The sequence below is a fragment of the Globicephala melas genome, chromosome 10 (assembly GCF_963455315.2).
Source record: "Globicephala melas chromosome 10, mGloMel1.2, whole genome shotgun sequence".
NCBI classification, from domain to species: Eukaryota; Metazoa; Chordata; class Mammalia; order Artiodactyla; family Delphinidae; genus Globicephala; species Globicephala melas.
The window spans coordinates 80,921,657-80,938,444 of record NC_083323.1 but is presented as its reverse complement, the minus strand read 5'-3'; the positions used below and the strand labels follow the sequence as shown (position 1 = coordinate 80,938,444).

At 39.1% G+C, this 16,788-nt stretch overlaps 1 protein-coding gene across 3 annotated transcripts in view; it reads right to left on the bottom strand.

Moving 5' to 3' along the window:
- ITPR2 (inositol 1,4,5-trisphosphate receptor type 2) overlaps window positions 1–16,788 on the bottom strand; it is a 527,210-nt gene that overhangs the window by 397,971 nt on the left and 112,451 nt on the right. For all 3 annotated transcript variants that reach the window (XM_030830533.3, XM_030830536.3, XM_060305847.2), the window contains 4 exons: window positions 16,686–16,784; window positions 16,333–16,416; window positions 15,891–16,037; window positions 11,649–11,744 (listed from right to left, as the gene is read on the bottom strand). In XM_030830533.3, coding sequence (XP_030686393.1) covers window positions 11,649–11,744; window positions 15,891–16,037; window positions 16,333–16,416; window positions 16,686–16,784 — 426 coding nt within the window. The remainder of the gene's footprint in view (window positions 1–11,648; window positions 11,745–15,890; window positions 16,038–16,332; window positions 16,417–16,685; window positions 16,785–16,788) is intronic.

The window sequence follows — 16,788 nt, the reverse complement described above, 5'->3', positions numbered from 1 at the left end:
GTAACTCCTGACTCCCACCTGACTACACAGTTTCAAAAAGATGTCCTCGCTGATCATTTGTAAAGCATATGGTTTAGAAGGTGTTTTCTCAAAATAACAAGCTGTCCAATTGAATGTAATCCTATGAATCCTATGAATGTGAATCGGTTGGTGTATACAATACGCAACCCCAGGTAATTAAAGTCACCATTTAAGATGCAAGGCTGGGAGTCTTTCTCAGAATTACACTTGGCTAGTAGCTCTGAGGAATGCCCCTCCCAACTTATCACTAAATATTAATGACGGTACTGAAAATGATCAAAAACAAAGCAAAACACTCTCCATCTCATTGAAGACTAAGGTTGAAAACCATCTGAACCCCCAATCATCAATGAATTGACAGTAATTATAAAGCCGACAGTGCTGGGGGAGAGGCAGCAACTCCCCAGTTGTCATCTCATGGCAAACCTCAACCTGACTTCAAGCTAGTGGCTGGGTGAACACAGTTCAGAAGATACTTGGTGCGGTTCCACTATGTGCCCCCAACCCAGAGACCCCGAGTATTCACCAACCAAAGACCTATACAGAAGTGCTTCTCCATCACTGAGAAGCTGCTCTGGGATGGAGCAGAAAATTGTTTCCCCCATCCTCCCACCCACTGTCCACTACCTCTGTCTGTCTTCTCATGGCCAAAGAGATAGAGCAAAGCTCAGAAAGCAAATGGGCAGAAAGCGGAGGGAGCAGATGATGGCAGAGGGCTTGCTAAGAAGCGCTGTCTGAAGAAAGGGCAAGAAGAGAAAGAACTGTAGCTGCTGTGGGCTGGAATGACACTGTGCGATAAAGGAAAAATAGCAGAGGGCCGGGGAGAGAAGCAACCTCAAGAGAGTCCAGGGACGCAGACTTGACACCTGCTGGAACTGGGAAGTACATCAGGACCCTGCAGGCTGCCCTGCAGCTGAAGATTTAGCAAGAGGACTGAGAAAAAAAGAAATGGAACAAAAAGACCGTCCACTCAACCGTTCTGCTTCTGCATGGAGCTCACTCGTCTGAGGACAATAAGGGAGGAAAGCAGGAAAAAACAACATGGAACTGGTTAAAAAGTATGTTAAAATGGGGGGGAATTCTTTCTCAGAGTCTTTCTGAATATTATCTATGGTATGATACAAAATAAATTTTCAGGAAATGGTTTGGCATATTCAAGAAAGTGCAAGTAAACATTGCCTCCATATGAAGGCAGCAGAAGATGAACAGAAAAATATAATATAAAAATAATCAGATAAATAATAAAATAATATAAGAAATAATCACAATATAAAAAGAAGTTAAATTAAGGAGGATCTCAATAACAATGAGAACATAAATACAAAATTAAAGTCCATGTCAGCAGCAGGAACAAGCATAGTTGACATTACTGGAAATGAGTGATGCAAAGGATAAACATGGAGCAGCTATCTTTCACCATAGAGGAAAGGTGTAAAGAAATGAAAATTAGGAAGAAGGAAATAGTCACGGACGACCAGAGAATGAGGTATCAACTAATGAGCAACCAGGATACTAGAAGGAACAGAAAATCAGTGGAATACAAGCAATAATCAAAGATTATGGAAAATAAAGCTCTCCTCAGCTAAAGAAAGAACTCTGTATGCAGAGGTAACCCTATTCCAGGAAAATCAACTCAAACAGGCACATTCATTTGAGGATGATGGGAAAGGTGGGGGGAACAATGGTAGGGACATAAAATAGGGCCAGAAATTAGGCTTAGACAAAAATGCATATCATGTAACAGGAGAACGGATGAACAAAATATGGCGTATTCAAACAATGGAGTACTACTCAGCAATAAAATGATGGGCTGCCGATGTACACAACAAGGGTAGATCTCAGAAATATATACCATGGAATATTAGTCAGCCATAAAAAGGAGGAAATCCTGCCATTTGCAACAACATGGATCGACCTTGAGGGCATCATGTTAAGTGAGATAAGTCAGTCAGAGATAGGCAAATACTGTATGATCTCAGTTATATGTGGAATCTAAAACAAACAGAAAACAAACTTATAGAAACAGAGATCAGATTTGTGGTTACCAGAGGCAGGGGTGGGAGTGGAAGAGATCGGGGAAGGGGGTCAAAAGGCACAAACTTCCAGTTATAAGAAAATAAGTCCTGGTAATGTGATGGCGCACGGTGACTACATTTAATAATACTGAACTGCATATCTGAAAGTTGCTAAGAGAGTAGATCTTAAAAGTTCTCATCACAAGAAAAAAAATTTATAACTATGTGTGGTGATGGATGTTATCAAGATTTACTGTGGTAATCATGTCAATATAGATATATGTCATATATATATATCAAGTCATTATGTTGTACACCTGAAACTAATACAATGTTATATGTCAATTACATCTCGATTTTAAAGTGAAAGAAGCCAGACATGGTATGACTCCATTTATAGGAAATCTAAGAACAGACAAAACTAAACTGTGGTTAAACAAATAGTTAAACAGATCAGAAAGTGAGTGGGAGAGGAGTGGCTGGAAGGCAGAACCAAGTCCAAGAGCCACTGGACAGCAGTCTTTCAATTTTCAGAGCAGACAGACAACGGGGGTGGGGGAGGGATGATAAAACAGGAATCCAGTTACAAGTTGCTTGTTGGTGCTAGGCCAGCAATTGGGGAGATCTGAGGCTGAATTTTATTTTTCTATGGAGATGCATACCTCAGGCTCCTTGAATTCCCTTGAATTATGAATAAACGAATCAGTCCCAAAACAGTATTATTCCTGCTTTTGGAATCCAACAGTGAAAGGTAGAAAGTGAAAAGACAGTGACTTAACTGGCCTCCTGTCTACTGATTAATCAAACTCAAAAAGACACACTTTTACTCAGTAGTAATGAAAGGTCAGCATAGTGCACAGAAGGGGTTTATTTAGCTCTTTTAGTCAAGGATCACTGTTTCAGGGAATTCCCTGGCGGTCCACTGGTTAGGAATTGGCGCTTTCACTGCCAGGGCCCAGGTTCGATCCCTTGTCGGGGAACTAGGATTCCCACATGCCATGTGGTGTAGCCAAATAAAAATAAAATAAAATGACTTAAAAAAAAAAAAAAAGGATCACTGTGTTATATTCTTCTGTTTTCAGTTTGAAGAATTCAGACTTTTCTTTTTAAATTAAAAGATACATATTAAAATTATAGCTAAATTATATTCAAAAGATATGTAACATGTTTAACCAGGATACACCTATGGTCAAAGCTTTCATTCAGTAAGCATTTAGACTAGTTGGTTAAAGACTGCAAAGTATATTAACTTCATGCTGGAAGCCATGACATATCCGTAACTAAAATGTGTACAGAAACAGGAATTAACATACCTAAGTCAAACAGGAGTCATGTATGCCCCTTAAGACATAGGTCATATTCTACCTTAAAGACAATGTTACTTTCTAAAGTTGTCTTCACACATTTCACCCTCTTAGGATCACCCAGTTCAGTTCCTGAGGGATGTGTGTGGAACCAGATTCCAGACTCTGGTCTGGAAGGAAATGCCATGGGCCTTAGGAAAGGTCGCCTAACCTCCATGGAACTCAGGGTCCTCATTTGTAAAAGAGAAAAGCCTATGACTAAATCCTAATCATACTAATTACATGTCATTAAATTTTATATATTCATGTCTTTGGCAACAATACTAAAGACAGTGCCGATCAGTTAGATTTCGCCTCATCTTGTGTCTCACAGGCTGCAATGTGGCCTTTTTTATATAAAATTATTACTTCAGGGACTTCCCTCGTGGTCCAGTGGTTAAGAATCCGCCTTCCAATGCCGGGGACGTGGGTTCGATCCCTGGTCGGGGAACTAAGATCCCAAGTGCTGCGGGGCAACTAAGCCCACGGGCCACAACTAGAGAGAAGCCCGGGCACCACAATGAAAGATCCCGCGTGCCGCAACTTAAGACCTGACGCAGCCAAATAGATAAATTTTTTTAAAAAACATTAAAAAATAAATAAGATTATTGCTTCAGTAAATTCATTAAAGTGATAATAATAATAATGAGAAGGAGGAGAAGAACAGGAAGACGAGGAAGGAGAAAGAGGAAGAGGAAGCACCCAAACAAATCTATGGCTACATAAATTCACCAAAATTAACTAAAGGCCAAGTAAATATACACTTCAATATATGTTTCAATTATACTGCTGATTTCCTACTCTAACCATAATAACCACAGTAATTAAGTAATTAGACTAAGGATGAATCCAAAAAATACATTTCTAAAGGTGGGAGAAAAAAGACATAGTGATGTGGAGGTTCCTGAATCTTTTAGGGCTTTAAAGGAAACATTTCCTTATGTTAAAAAATAAGTTATAAATCTGGCATTGGAGAGAGAGAAATCTAATATGCTACTCAATCATTTACTCAATAAATATTAATAGAACATCTATAATGGACAAAGCATGGTGGCATACGGTATTTTAGCAAAGACAAAGAGCATATGGTCCCTGACCACAAGACCTTACAATCTAGGAGGGAAGAGAAGACATAAATACAGTTAGCGGTAATACAAAATAGAATGTGACAAGAGATATAAGACAGGAATGCATAATTTATAAATAATATAGGTCAGAAGAAGGAGGGATCTGTGGTGGGCAAATTTATTGAAGAATTATTCATGGAGAAGGTAGCACATGAGCGAAGCCTTGAAGGATAGGTAGAATTATTCAATATGACTGGGAGAGAAGGAAAGATTATCTATATAAAATTGATTCTCAACAAGGACCTACTGGATAGCGCAGGGAACTCTGCTCAATACTCTGTAATAACCTATATGGGAAAACAATCTGAAAAAGAATAGGTATATGTATATGTATAACTAAATCACTTTGCTGTACACCTGAAACTAACACAACATTGTAAATCAGCTGCACTCCAATATAAAATAAAAGTTAAAAAAGAAAATAAAAACTAAAACTGCAAAAAAAAAAAAAAAAGAAGAAGGAAGAGGGGGTAAAGAGGACAGGCAGTGCAGGCGGCGCCAATGCCAAATAGGTGAGAAAATGAGCCTTGATGAGAGAAGACCCATAAATGTCATTTACGGAATACTTTTTATACGCTTTTAAAGTTCATTCATTTCCCCATACAATTACCCTATTAGAAGGGACCCTTAGCCCCATTTTCCAGAGGAGGCATCAAGTGAAGTACCCCATGCAAAGTCACACTGCTGGCGAGCGGCAGGGTTATTCAGAAGCACAGGTCTGAGGGCTCCAAAGCTACATCTTTTAGTTCTGATAGCATATAACTTCCCTCCCACCTCTATAACGAGTACTGGTGTGATCCAAGGTAGGAAGAGCCCGGGCCAACGGGGCTTTTTGCCACAGGCTAAAGGGTTTGCATCTTCAGAAAGATTTTGAATATCACTGGGAAAATGTCTGCAGAAACAGTGCATTAAAAATCCTCACTTGGCCGTAAGTAGTAGGAGACAGAGACAGATGATGAAAGAAGCAAAGTAACCAAGTGTGGGGTTCACGTAAGAGGTGGCAGAGCCCCAACGATATCAATGCTGAGATGGAAAGGAAAAAAGCAGATGCGAAAGATTTTGCAGAGACAGAGTCAGGAGAACCTGAATGCATAAACTGAGAGAGAAAAACACGTTTATCGTGACTCCCAAGTTTTTAACACAGAGCTAAGAAAATTCACTCTCTGTGGGAAAACAGTTCCATCTTAGATATGATTATTGAGTTTCAATGGCAGTGGGATACCCGAGATCGAAGTCACGACCCACTGCAGCCACGGGAGTGAGTGACAGAGAAGAGAAAGAGCTAACAGCCACCACTAAGCTCTGAAGGGAGTCCTCATTTAAGAGGCCAAAGAGGACCAGAATGAAGTCAGGTAGAGAGTGACTCAGTCAGAATAGAAAAGCGGCAGAGAGAGAGAGAGTGATATCATGAACACCTAGAGAGAGAAAGTCATGGCTGTACCACCTATCAAGTTAAAGACAGCTGCAACTGTCCCTCTAACAATAGCAAGAAGCAGACCACAAGTTGTAAGTCCATAATTTTTGTTCATTTTCGTAAAAAAAAAAAAGTTACTTTTTTATAATGAAAAGTCTTTTGATCAATTTTTATTATATATACCATTGAAGTTATAAAACCATCACATGTGGGTTTCTAAATAATTATATGTTCCTCTTTCGAATGACCAGGCATTTCAGAGCCAACCTATTATGCTGTTAGGTCTAGAAAAGAAAAGAAGGGAAAAATAACCTTTACTGGATGCTTATATGTGCCAGGCATCATTTCTATTTTGATATATATTTATACATGTGTATAGGGTCTGGTATGCATATTCCTCTATTATATATAAATATTGTACATGTATGTATATATGTGTGTGATATATGTGTGTGTATATATAGAGAGAGGGAGAGAAAGAGAGTGAGAGTCCTTTTTCATATACTATGGCTGGTACATTTGATAGAGAACTAAACATTGGGATATTTAAAACTACAGCCCTAATATGCATAAGATTCTATGCTAAGGTACAGGTTCTTGAGTACACAGTTTTTACCTAATTAAAGCCAAAGACTACTGTATAGTTAGGAAATAAGTGTTTACTGCCATCTGGTGGAAGTCCGGACTATCTACAAACAAATAAGCTAGCAGTCTTTAAAAGGGCAATTATAAAATCTTTAACAAAATTATTTTGCACTAGTCCCTCCATCTTGTTTTGGAAAGGATCATCAAAAGTTATTGCTTTAATAATATCCAAAGAAAGAAAATGCAGCAGATCAGAAATTATGATATTTGATTTATCATTCTCTCCATGGCTGTAGAACTATTTACTAAGGCTCCCATATTATCCTATTCAAAATATGATCAATTTACTTTCTGCCCCACAGACATGGTTGTGAACTCTCCTGAACCAATAAGGTGATACAAGAAAAAGATCTATAGCAAAATGGCACAGAGTGTGCTGACATTAAAAGCAAAACTGTCCTGTATATTAAAAGCAAAAAGACATGACTGTTTACTTTCCCCTCATGTCACCTAATTTCTTGTATGGCCCACAGAAACTGACATTATAGGAAGACAGCCTAATAATACAGTACTGTAATGCATTATCTGATGCAGCCACAAATGCCCTGATTACCTAATTCATAATTAAATACTTTGTTCCACATTTTGTCCATGAGTTTCTAGCACTGCATATTACTCAAAAATAAACCTTGAATTTCCTAAGACAATACTGTTGGAGATATTCAAATTGAATAAGGGTCCATTTCTAAATGTCGGTTCACTTTAGTAACTTAGAGAATAAAATCTAAACAGTGTTATATCACTGTCCTAATGCCTAGATGTTTTCCACAATTCACACACATATACACACACAAAATATGGTGCTATTCTTGAATAGCTTGCAATTTCTGTGCTTTGTCTCTATAGTTAGACTACAGAATCTTCATCATACGAATGGTCTAATTTTATTTAGTTAGTTTCCCTTCATTTCTAAACAAACAATAAGCTTATTACATTTTTCTGAATAACTTAGCCACCCAGAAAGTACTGGTTAAATAGAATATCATGTTAAGCAAGTATAAGTAAAAATTTTAGGTGTTTTTTCTCACATATGCTTACACTTAAGGTTGCAGCCCTTTAAACTTACTCTGAGATTTATCATGGTCTTCTATAGATGTTAATAATGTAAACATTACACAAAACCAGTTATCTCAGATGTTTATGTATGCTGGAAACAATTGCAAAAGAGACGTCCTAGTGATGAGTTAATCTAATTCTCCTCTAGATTGCAAATTCTTAAAGAACAAGGACAAAATGTTAGTCATCTTTGTTTTTTCCACAATAACAAAGTAGTGCTTCCACCTAGTAGACTGTCAATAAAAGGTCGTGTAATTTCAGTATAACGGAGATCAGGGTTTCTCAACATTGGCACTGTTGGCATTTGGGGCCAGATAATTCTTTGTTGTGGGGTGTGTCCTGCACATTATAGGGTGTTTAGCTGCATCCCTAGATGCCAGTAGCCACCTCTCCCCAACAGTGACAATAAAAATGTCTCCAGACATTGCCAAATATCCCCTGGGGACAAGATCACCCTCAGCTGAGAACCACTGGTACGGATGAAGTAAGTGTAGCATTCAGCCTGGATACTATCATTAATCTTGTTTTTTAAGTTCAGACAAAATAAATCACCTCTTTGAGTCTGGGTTTCCTTTTCTGTAAAGTGAAATGATTGGATGTGTACCTCATTGTCTCTATGATTCATTCATTAGACTATCTAATATTTACTGAATGTAAATTAAACATCAGACACTGTTCTAGGCACAAGGTAGCCAGTGGTGAGCCTCTCAGCTTTTTTCCCCATTAAGTTATCTGATTGACAAAGAAATGTCAGTTCTGGAAAATAAAAATAATAAAAATAAATTTTATAATAATAAACACTACTGCATAATTTCTGTCTCCTTCATCCCAGGGGAAGTGAAGGAACTTACTGAATACCTTTTACGTACAAGGTGCTGAAAATTCACAAGATATTCTTTAATTCCAAAAAAATCCCATGTAATATATATTATCACCTTTTTTACACACAAGGGAACTGAAATTCAGAGAGGTTAACTATTTGCTTAAAAGCAGAGAGATTGTGAGCGGTCTACCTGGGACTTTTCTTCCCACTACTCTAGGCCCTCTTTGCCACACTGGCCAATATAAACACCATAAACTCAAAGGCAATTCAAGAATTACATCATCCAATTTACCAGGGGTGCCTCAAGCACATTAAATTAATATTTTAAATTATAAATCGGTGTGCTGAGAGTGGAAAAGACACCATCAAATCCTGCCCTGTGATAGGTCCTTCCCTTTAATATAAAAACAACTCATCCACCTTACTTTTTCTAAAACTACTTCATAAAGGTCTGTCTAATTGGACTCTTACTCTCCTTTTATTAATATTTCTCCCCCTTCGCAGTCATTATACGAATACTCAGTCGGCACTTCTTTCTGCTTCCTGACTTCCTCATCCCTTTCCCCACCCCCTGCATTCCGGTTTCCATTAAAAATGCTCTCAGTGAAGTCACAGATGACCCCGTTCTTGCCAAATATTGTAAAGACATTTTGTTCCTGACCTTTTAGGTAGCATCCCCCCTCGATGAAACACTTATCTTCCCTTGCCTGGCATCTGTGACTCAGCCCATTTGATTTTCCAGTTGCTTATATGACTTCTCAGGCTGCCAGTCTTTCTAATTTTACTTAATTTTAAGAATATTAAGTTTAATTTAAATAACCAGTGTGTGGCTGGTGACTACCACATTGGACAGTGCCACTCTGGAGTGGTCTGCTTTGAACACAAATTATTTAGAACACTGCTCTTTAAGTTACACATAAAATCCATTCTCCTTGGGGCTTCCCTGGTGGCGCAGTGGTTGAGAGTACGCCTGCCGATGCAGGGGACGCGGGTTCGTGACCCGGTCCGGGAAGATCCCATGTACCGTGGAGCGGCTGGGCCCGTGAGCCATGGCCGCTGGGCCTGCAAGTCCGGAGCCTGTGCTCCGCAACGGGAGAGGCCACAACAGTGAGAGGCCCGCGTACCGCAAAAAAAAAAAAAAAAAAAAAAAAAAATCCATTCTCCTTGGCTTAATATCCATGGCCAGAAAAAAAACAGCTGCCCTACATTTCTGGCCCCAGCACTCCCTTCCCATCTTCTAGCACCACTTCTAACCTCACACACATCTTACGTGTGATACATGAATTATCCCTAGGAAATGTAAGATGCCACACACCTCCTCTTCCTCATTGCCTGAACACGCTTCCCACTCTTCCCCAACTGCCTTACTCGTCCACCAAGCAGCTGCCCTTCCTTGTACCTCTCTGGCCCCCTCTACCAAAGGTGTGTTGCTCTTGAGTGCCTCCCTATCACCAAAAGAATTTTAATCCTAATTTCTATTCTTTTATAGGACATCTAGTAGACTTTTCTAATTCTTATTTTAGACAAGATTCTCTTACCTTACTGCTTCATTTTTCAAAGGGTTACTTTTCCAAAACAGTTACTTCAAAACATTTATGGTACAAACAGCCCACAAATTGCGAAGCTCTATTTCATTCAGTCAAGCAGACTCATTAAAATTGAGTCAGATATTTATAAAAGTAAGAACAAGCTCTACTTATCATATTATAAAATTAATCATGCCGGCGTCCCTTCTTAGATGCTTACCGTGGTCACACGTGATGCCAAGCACTTCACCTCGTTTCATTCTCTTAATAGTCTCATTATACAAATGTTGCAATTATCCCCATTTTCCAGAGGAGGAAATGGGAGTTTAGAGAGATTCATTTGCCCAAATATGGCTCCGAATGCCTCCCAGATACAAATCCCGAAATTTTCTTCTTCCCCTTCTCTAAGCTTAGAGAAGCCTGAATAGCTTCTTCATATTCATTCATTCAAAAATTATTTACCAAATGCTTTCGAAGCACCAGGCACTGTCACAGGTGCTGGAAACACAGTGGTGATGTTACCAAAAAAAATAAAATTTACGATAAGTGAGATTGTGGGAAGTACTATAAAGAAAATCATCACAGATTAACACGATGGAGATAGTAACAGGGTTGGGTTCCAGCTTAGACTGGGGTCAGCACGTTTATACAAATTTTTAGTAATACTACAAATTCCAACACCAAATTCTGGTTTAGAATCCCAGAAGAAACTCTAAATTGAAAAACAGAGTTGAGGAGAGTAGAATGAATGGACATTTTCATACATCTGAAAACATATTTTCCATACACTACCATATATAAAATAGATAAACAACAGGATTTACTGTATAGCACAGGGAACTATATTCAATATCTTATAATAATCTACAATGGAAAAGAACTGAAAAAAGAATATAAGTAGATACATATATATATGTGTGTATGTATAACTGAATCATTTTGCTGTACACGTGATACTAACACAATATTGTAAATCAACTATACTTCAATTACAAAAAAGATTTAAGGAAAACTAAATTAAAAAAAAAATCAAATATTTTCAAAATTAGTTTTAAACCAGATAACCAAACTTTCATTAAATCATTGCTAAAACACCTGTACTACTGTATCTACCTACCCTTCATTCTGACTGTCAACATGCATTTAGTGGAGAAAGAAAAGACCCTTCTAAGTTTTTACCATTTTTATTGACAGTTTTAGGACAGTGCAGTATCTCAAGGAAAAAACCCTTTCCTCTCCAATGGTTTGAACAATGAAAGCCACCCACCAGTAAAAGAACAGCCACAGAAGATCAACCAGAAACGATCTAGACTACACCACATCGACTATGCGCTGATCACGGCTCCAACGCAGACATTCTGAAAGAGTGAAGCTAAACAGCAAATCTCAGGACGCATCCCACACAGATGCAAATCAGATACCCCCTTAGATGCCCTTAGAGCAAACTAACCACACAGTTCTGTTGTGGCTGCTGCTGTTTTCATTTTCGAGACAAAGATTATTTTAAGGTGTTAACTAATATTTACATTTTGAGAACAACTGACATGCCAATCCAGAACACGACAGGCAGTAATGAAATGTGCATAATAACTGTTTCTTCAAATACAACATCTTCTGTATTGCCTGTTCCACTATTTGAGAATCAGAGATTTAACAGCACTATATCCATTAATCTTACCTCTGCAGCTAAATAGTTCCCGGTTGCAAGATGTTTAAACCTGAACAAGCTATTCCATTGTCCTGCACCTCCACGGCATGGGTCATGATGAACTACCTACAGACAAAAAGAGAAACAAAAATAATGGCTAAAAGACATGCATGTTCCTGGCCAGCAAATGCCAACAGTTTACATGGGGTGCCCACCTGTTCATGCTAAACTTGTCAGATCTAATATACGTTTCAGGAGGACAATGTGGCAGAAAAACAAAATTCCCCATAAATGCGTAATTACACAGTTAACTCACTGGGCTTGCATGACTCTCACACCTCACAGCTGCAAATACAGATGCCTTACTTCAAAAGACATGTTTCCCGGGCCAAAACTGTAAATACTGTGGGGTTTCCCCGCATTTGTTATTCATTCATTCAACAGATTATGAATGAATCTGTTGCGTACCATGTGTCAGGTACTCTTCTAGGCAGTAGGGACCGCAGTAATGAATAAGACCAGAGCTTTCAATGAATAAGATTTGGCAAGTGCCAGGAGGAACTGAATAGAGCGCATGATTGGGTACCTAGAGTAGGCTACTTTCCATCGATACTGCAATCAGCATGGGCACTCTGGTGGATAAGAATGAGACAGTCATGCAGAGAGATTGGAAGAGATCATTCCAGACAGAGAGAACCATAAACGCCAAGGCCTGGAGGTCTGGATTAACTTACTTCCTGGCCCTTTCCATGTGTTGCCTGTTTACTAACACCATGTCCTTTGATACCTGTCCTAGAAACCTGTCTTGCCCCAGATGCTAAGCCACTAGGCTCACTGAGAATGAAAGTGGGTCTGCAACTGTCACTTACGACAGGTGGCTCAGTGTTGTAGCAAAGCTCAGGTTTTGCAGTCCAAAGACGACTGTTTATGAGTCCCAGCTCCACCAGTTACTACGGTATGATCACAGCAAGTAACATCTTCAAGCCTGCTTCTTCATGTACCAAGTGGGTTTAATTCATAGGATTGTTGTGAAGATTAAATATCATAACACATATTAGAGTGCTCAGATAAGTTCCCACTATTCTCCAACAGATTAATACTCTTTGCCTCCATCTCGTTCATACTGTTTGCCTCCAACCCCAGCATCAAATTCTGGGTGCTAACGTACAGGACTTTCTAATGCCTTTTGCTAGACTCCAGCTCCTATGTCTTCTGCTACTCCAAAAGCTTAATGAGGTAATGATGAAAATACTTCAAAGTGGGTGAAGTCTTACAAAAATGCTCCCCCTGTAGCCAAACACCTGCCCATCCTTCAAAGCTCAGTTCTCACATCGACCTTCTACCACCAATCCTTTGCTAATCCCACCAGCTACTGTGACCTTGTCAACGTTTGAACTCTTACTCCTTTGCGAGAGGCATAGATATCTTTAAAAATCTGATCATATCTAGTGGTTGTCTCACATACGTACATACGCGCACACACCTTTTGTATACCACTGCGAGAGGTTAACAAGTAACTTGAAGCTCACCGTGAATCACAGACTAAGAACTTCTGTCCTATCCACTAGCGGGTCTAGCAACAGTAGTACAGCTCCCTAGGGGACAATCTGCAGATAGGGAAGGGAGGGTGTTTTCATTTATCACAATGATTTTGGAGGGATGCTAGTGGCACGAATGGGCAGTAGCCAAGACATTAAATATCCTGCAATTCACAGGAGAGTTCAGCATAGGCTAGATATTGTGTACGACACTCGGGAGCATCCCTGCCCTTCAAAGTGCTCCCCTGTAGCACAGGGGTGGGAAGCAGAGGAAAGTGAAAGAGAGGATCCTCTTAGGGCTCCAGTAAAGGTGGTGGCAGCTGTCTTGTGCAGGCTCCCACAGGGAGGAGTGGCTTCTGGCACTGCCAGATCTTCAGATAAGACCACATTCCCCGCCCCACTTTCTCCCACCCAGTCCTTCCAACAACGTTGAAACCTCATTTCCTGTATTAAATACCTCTCTGCTTGAAACACCTGATGCTCAGGCTTCCTGACTGAAGCCTGGCTGATGCAGCACACAATACAGAAACGTCCCATAGTATTGCAGAAATAAACCTACCACAAATATAAACTGGTAATGCTTCAATGTGAAATCATACTAGAAAGCTTTTACATCGAGTTATATGAAAAGGCGAATAATTTTAGAGAAATCCACTATGGAGAAGGAAGCTTACATGAATCCAAGACATTGTCTCAAAATTACTGAATAATCTATTCACTCTCTCCATTCGGACTGCTCAATGGGACGCAGCATTTCCAACCACACATTTTGTTGGAAAGGATTTCAGTGCAGAGGTGCAATTACAGCAAAAGCTATAAAACTAACGGTAAATATATAAGAGGAGAGATTCAAAACTCCTTTTAACAGACTTAGAACCAAACATTAAATAGACAGAGACACGTGAAATGCAGGGAACTCACTGTGTAGGGAAGTTGCTATCTGACTTTTTCATCATTGTAATTTGCTAATAAAGTTTTAAAATAATATTTCACATTATTGCTATCCCTATATTTTGAAAATTTTGGAAGCACAGTGATAAGGAAATGTGTATTTTAATTATGTATTTATCTTCGAGTTGCCTGTTATCTTTCTCTTACCCTGACACGAAAAGTTGTGGGGTAGGCTTCTGGGAAGAATATCATGTAGTTTGAGTGGTGGTTGTTTTCCCCAGACCTTCTCAATTCCCTTCACTTATTGAAGGATATGATCTCCAAATATACTGAAGGATATGGTCTCTTCTGAATGCTAGAGACTGAAAGTATGCCTCAACATGAGTGGGGTTTCAAGATAAAAGCTATGCTTTTGTGCGATTTCATCTCTATTCTAAACCATGTCATAACTTAGAGAATTATTTTGACGCTTCATTTATAATTAAGGCTCAGCTCATTTGCATAAACATGATACTTCCTCACTTTCTCTGTTTCAATAGTTTGGAACTTGCCTCATTATCCGTTTCAATTATAGCGATTTTTTCTTAAATCACGTACAAATAAGTCTATTCCTGTTATTACTTCACCTAATACTAGATATTATGCGATGGCACACATCTACCTCTGCTCTTTCATTTTCCTGTACTTGTACAGAACGTCTTCTGATCCTCTTCTTCTACTTCTCTCAAATCCAAGTGTATCCATCAAAGATAGATATAAATATTTTGTCTTCTAAAGTAGGTACTTACATGTTGAAATACATATTGTTTTATATAAATTATTTTTCTTTTGTTTCTCCTTTATATTAGAATTTGGGCATTTTATTAACTTTTAATCATGAGACTATAAAATAATATTAAATATGACTTTCATTTTCATACATAAAGGAAGGATAACAAAATATATGCTGTAAAAGAGGTGTCATGAATTTGAAATGGTTGAGAACCACTGCTGTAGGGTCTGGATTTCCATTAAATCAAGATGGAACTTATCGGGGCTTCCCTGGTGGCGCAGTGGTTGGGAGGCCGCCTGCCGATGCAGGGGACGCGGGTTCGTGCCGCGGTCCGGGAGGATCCCACATGCCGCGGAGCGGCTGGGCCCGTGAGCCATGGCCGCTGAGCCTGCGCGTCCGGAGCCTGTGCTCCGCAACGGGAGAAGCCACAGCAGTGAGAGGCCCGCGTACCGCAAAACAAACAAACAAAAAATTCAAGATGGAACTTATCAGGTTGTTTGCAGTTAACTACGTATATCTTATCTCTTCCATGGTACAGAAAGGTCCTTTAAAGAAAAATCCATACCTTGCATTTTCTTAATTACTCTATCATATTGGCACACTTAAGCAAATACCTCTTAAAGGACGATGAATTCTTAACTATGGGTCTCCTCGCTCCAATAGAAACGGCATCCCCAGAAGACACAGAGGTTCTTTTCAGTGACTGTGCCCTTCAGATCCTCACTTACAGTGAGTCCTCCTCACTCCATTTCAACCCCAGTACCATTCGAGGCACAAGGCCTATAGTCTGACCGGTCTTAATAACACTTCACGATGGAATTTTAAAAAGCTAAATCATACATATGCCCTTATTAAATGACAGAGAGAGAGAGATGCCCCTGAGAAGATAGATGAAGGAAGTATAGCAACATTTCAAACTGGTCACAGCAGTAAAGAGGTACAAGTGGCTTCACCAAAATTACCGTTTTATGGGTCTATCACAAATGACGCTTATAACAATAAACCAGCCAGCCTAGTGACCTTGTCTTATTGATATAAGTATTTATTAAAAGCCACAAAATATTTACATACCTCTATTTCCCAGAGTGCTTTCGAACTGGTAGCAGAAGTGGCTGATTGACGCAAAGTTGTACGAAGGAAAATGTGCTGTTTTTTCTCATATTCATCACAAGTCAGAAACTTCTCTTGTTCCGCATGAAACAATCGAACAACATCACCCTAGAAAAACAGGTCAATAAAACTATATTTCCAACAAAAGTTTGAACAAATAGACATAAGAAGTGGGTGTTTCTCTATAGTTTTGATACTCTGGGACTTCTGCTAACACTTGGCTTTTAATGAGTATGCAGAAATATACGTTTCCAAATACAGGAGGGAAAACCCAATGTGAGTGTTAAGGTTTATAGTCACATTCTAAACTTCAAACCTCAGTGAATACACAGGTTTTGCATCTAGAAGCTCAGTAAGACTACCTTCAATTCTTCCAGTAAATGTCTAGGTAGCGCATACTTACCCCTTTTAGTACATCCTCTCGATAGGAACTATATTTCATGAACAGAGTGATTTTCCAGCTCGTGTTGCAATTAACAGCATTCACCTATTAATGAAGAAACATTAAGTTATAAGACTGCAGGTTCAACTTTATACCAGAAATTATTACTTCAACTAGTAGAAGGAGCAGAAAGAACAACTTTGGTATGTATGTCAAAAAATATCTTCAAAGGACCATCTGAAATCTACATGTACCTCAGGAATAGTAACTAGCATAACTGGGCTTATGCTTATGAAAACAATGAAACTATGGGACTTTTTTTTTCCCTCTCGTGAGAAAATCAACAAATTCATTTCCTTTCCTCCTGAACTTACCTCTTTACACCCTGGATTATCGAGAAGCTCTATGTTGCTGGCATGTAGCGGCTGTCCTGCATTCACGGGCATCAAAACAACTTTATCTCCAACAACAATCTGG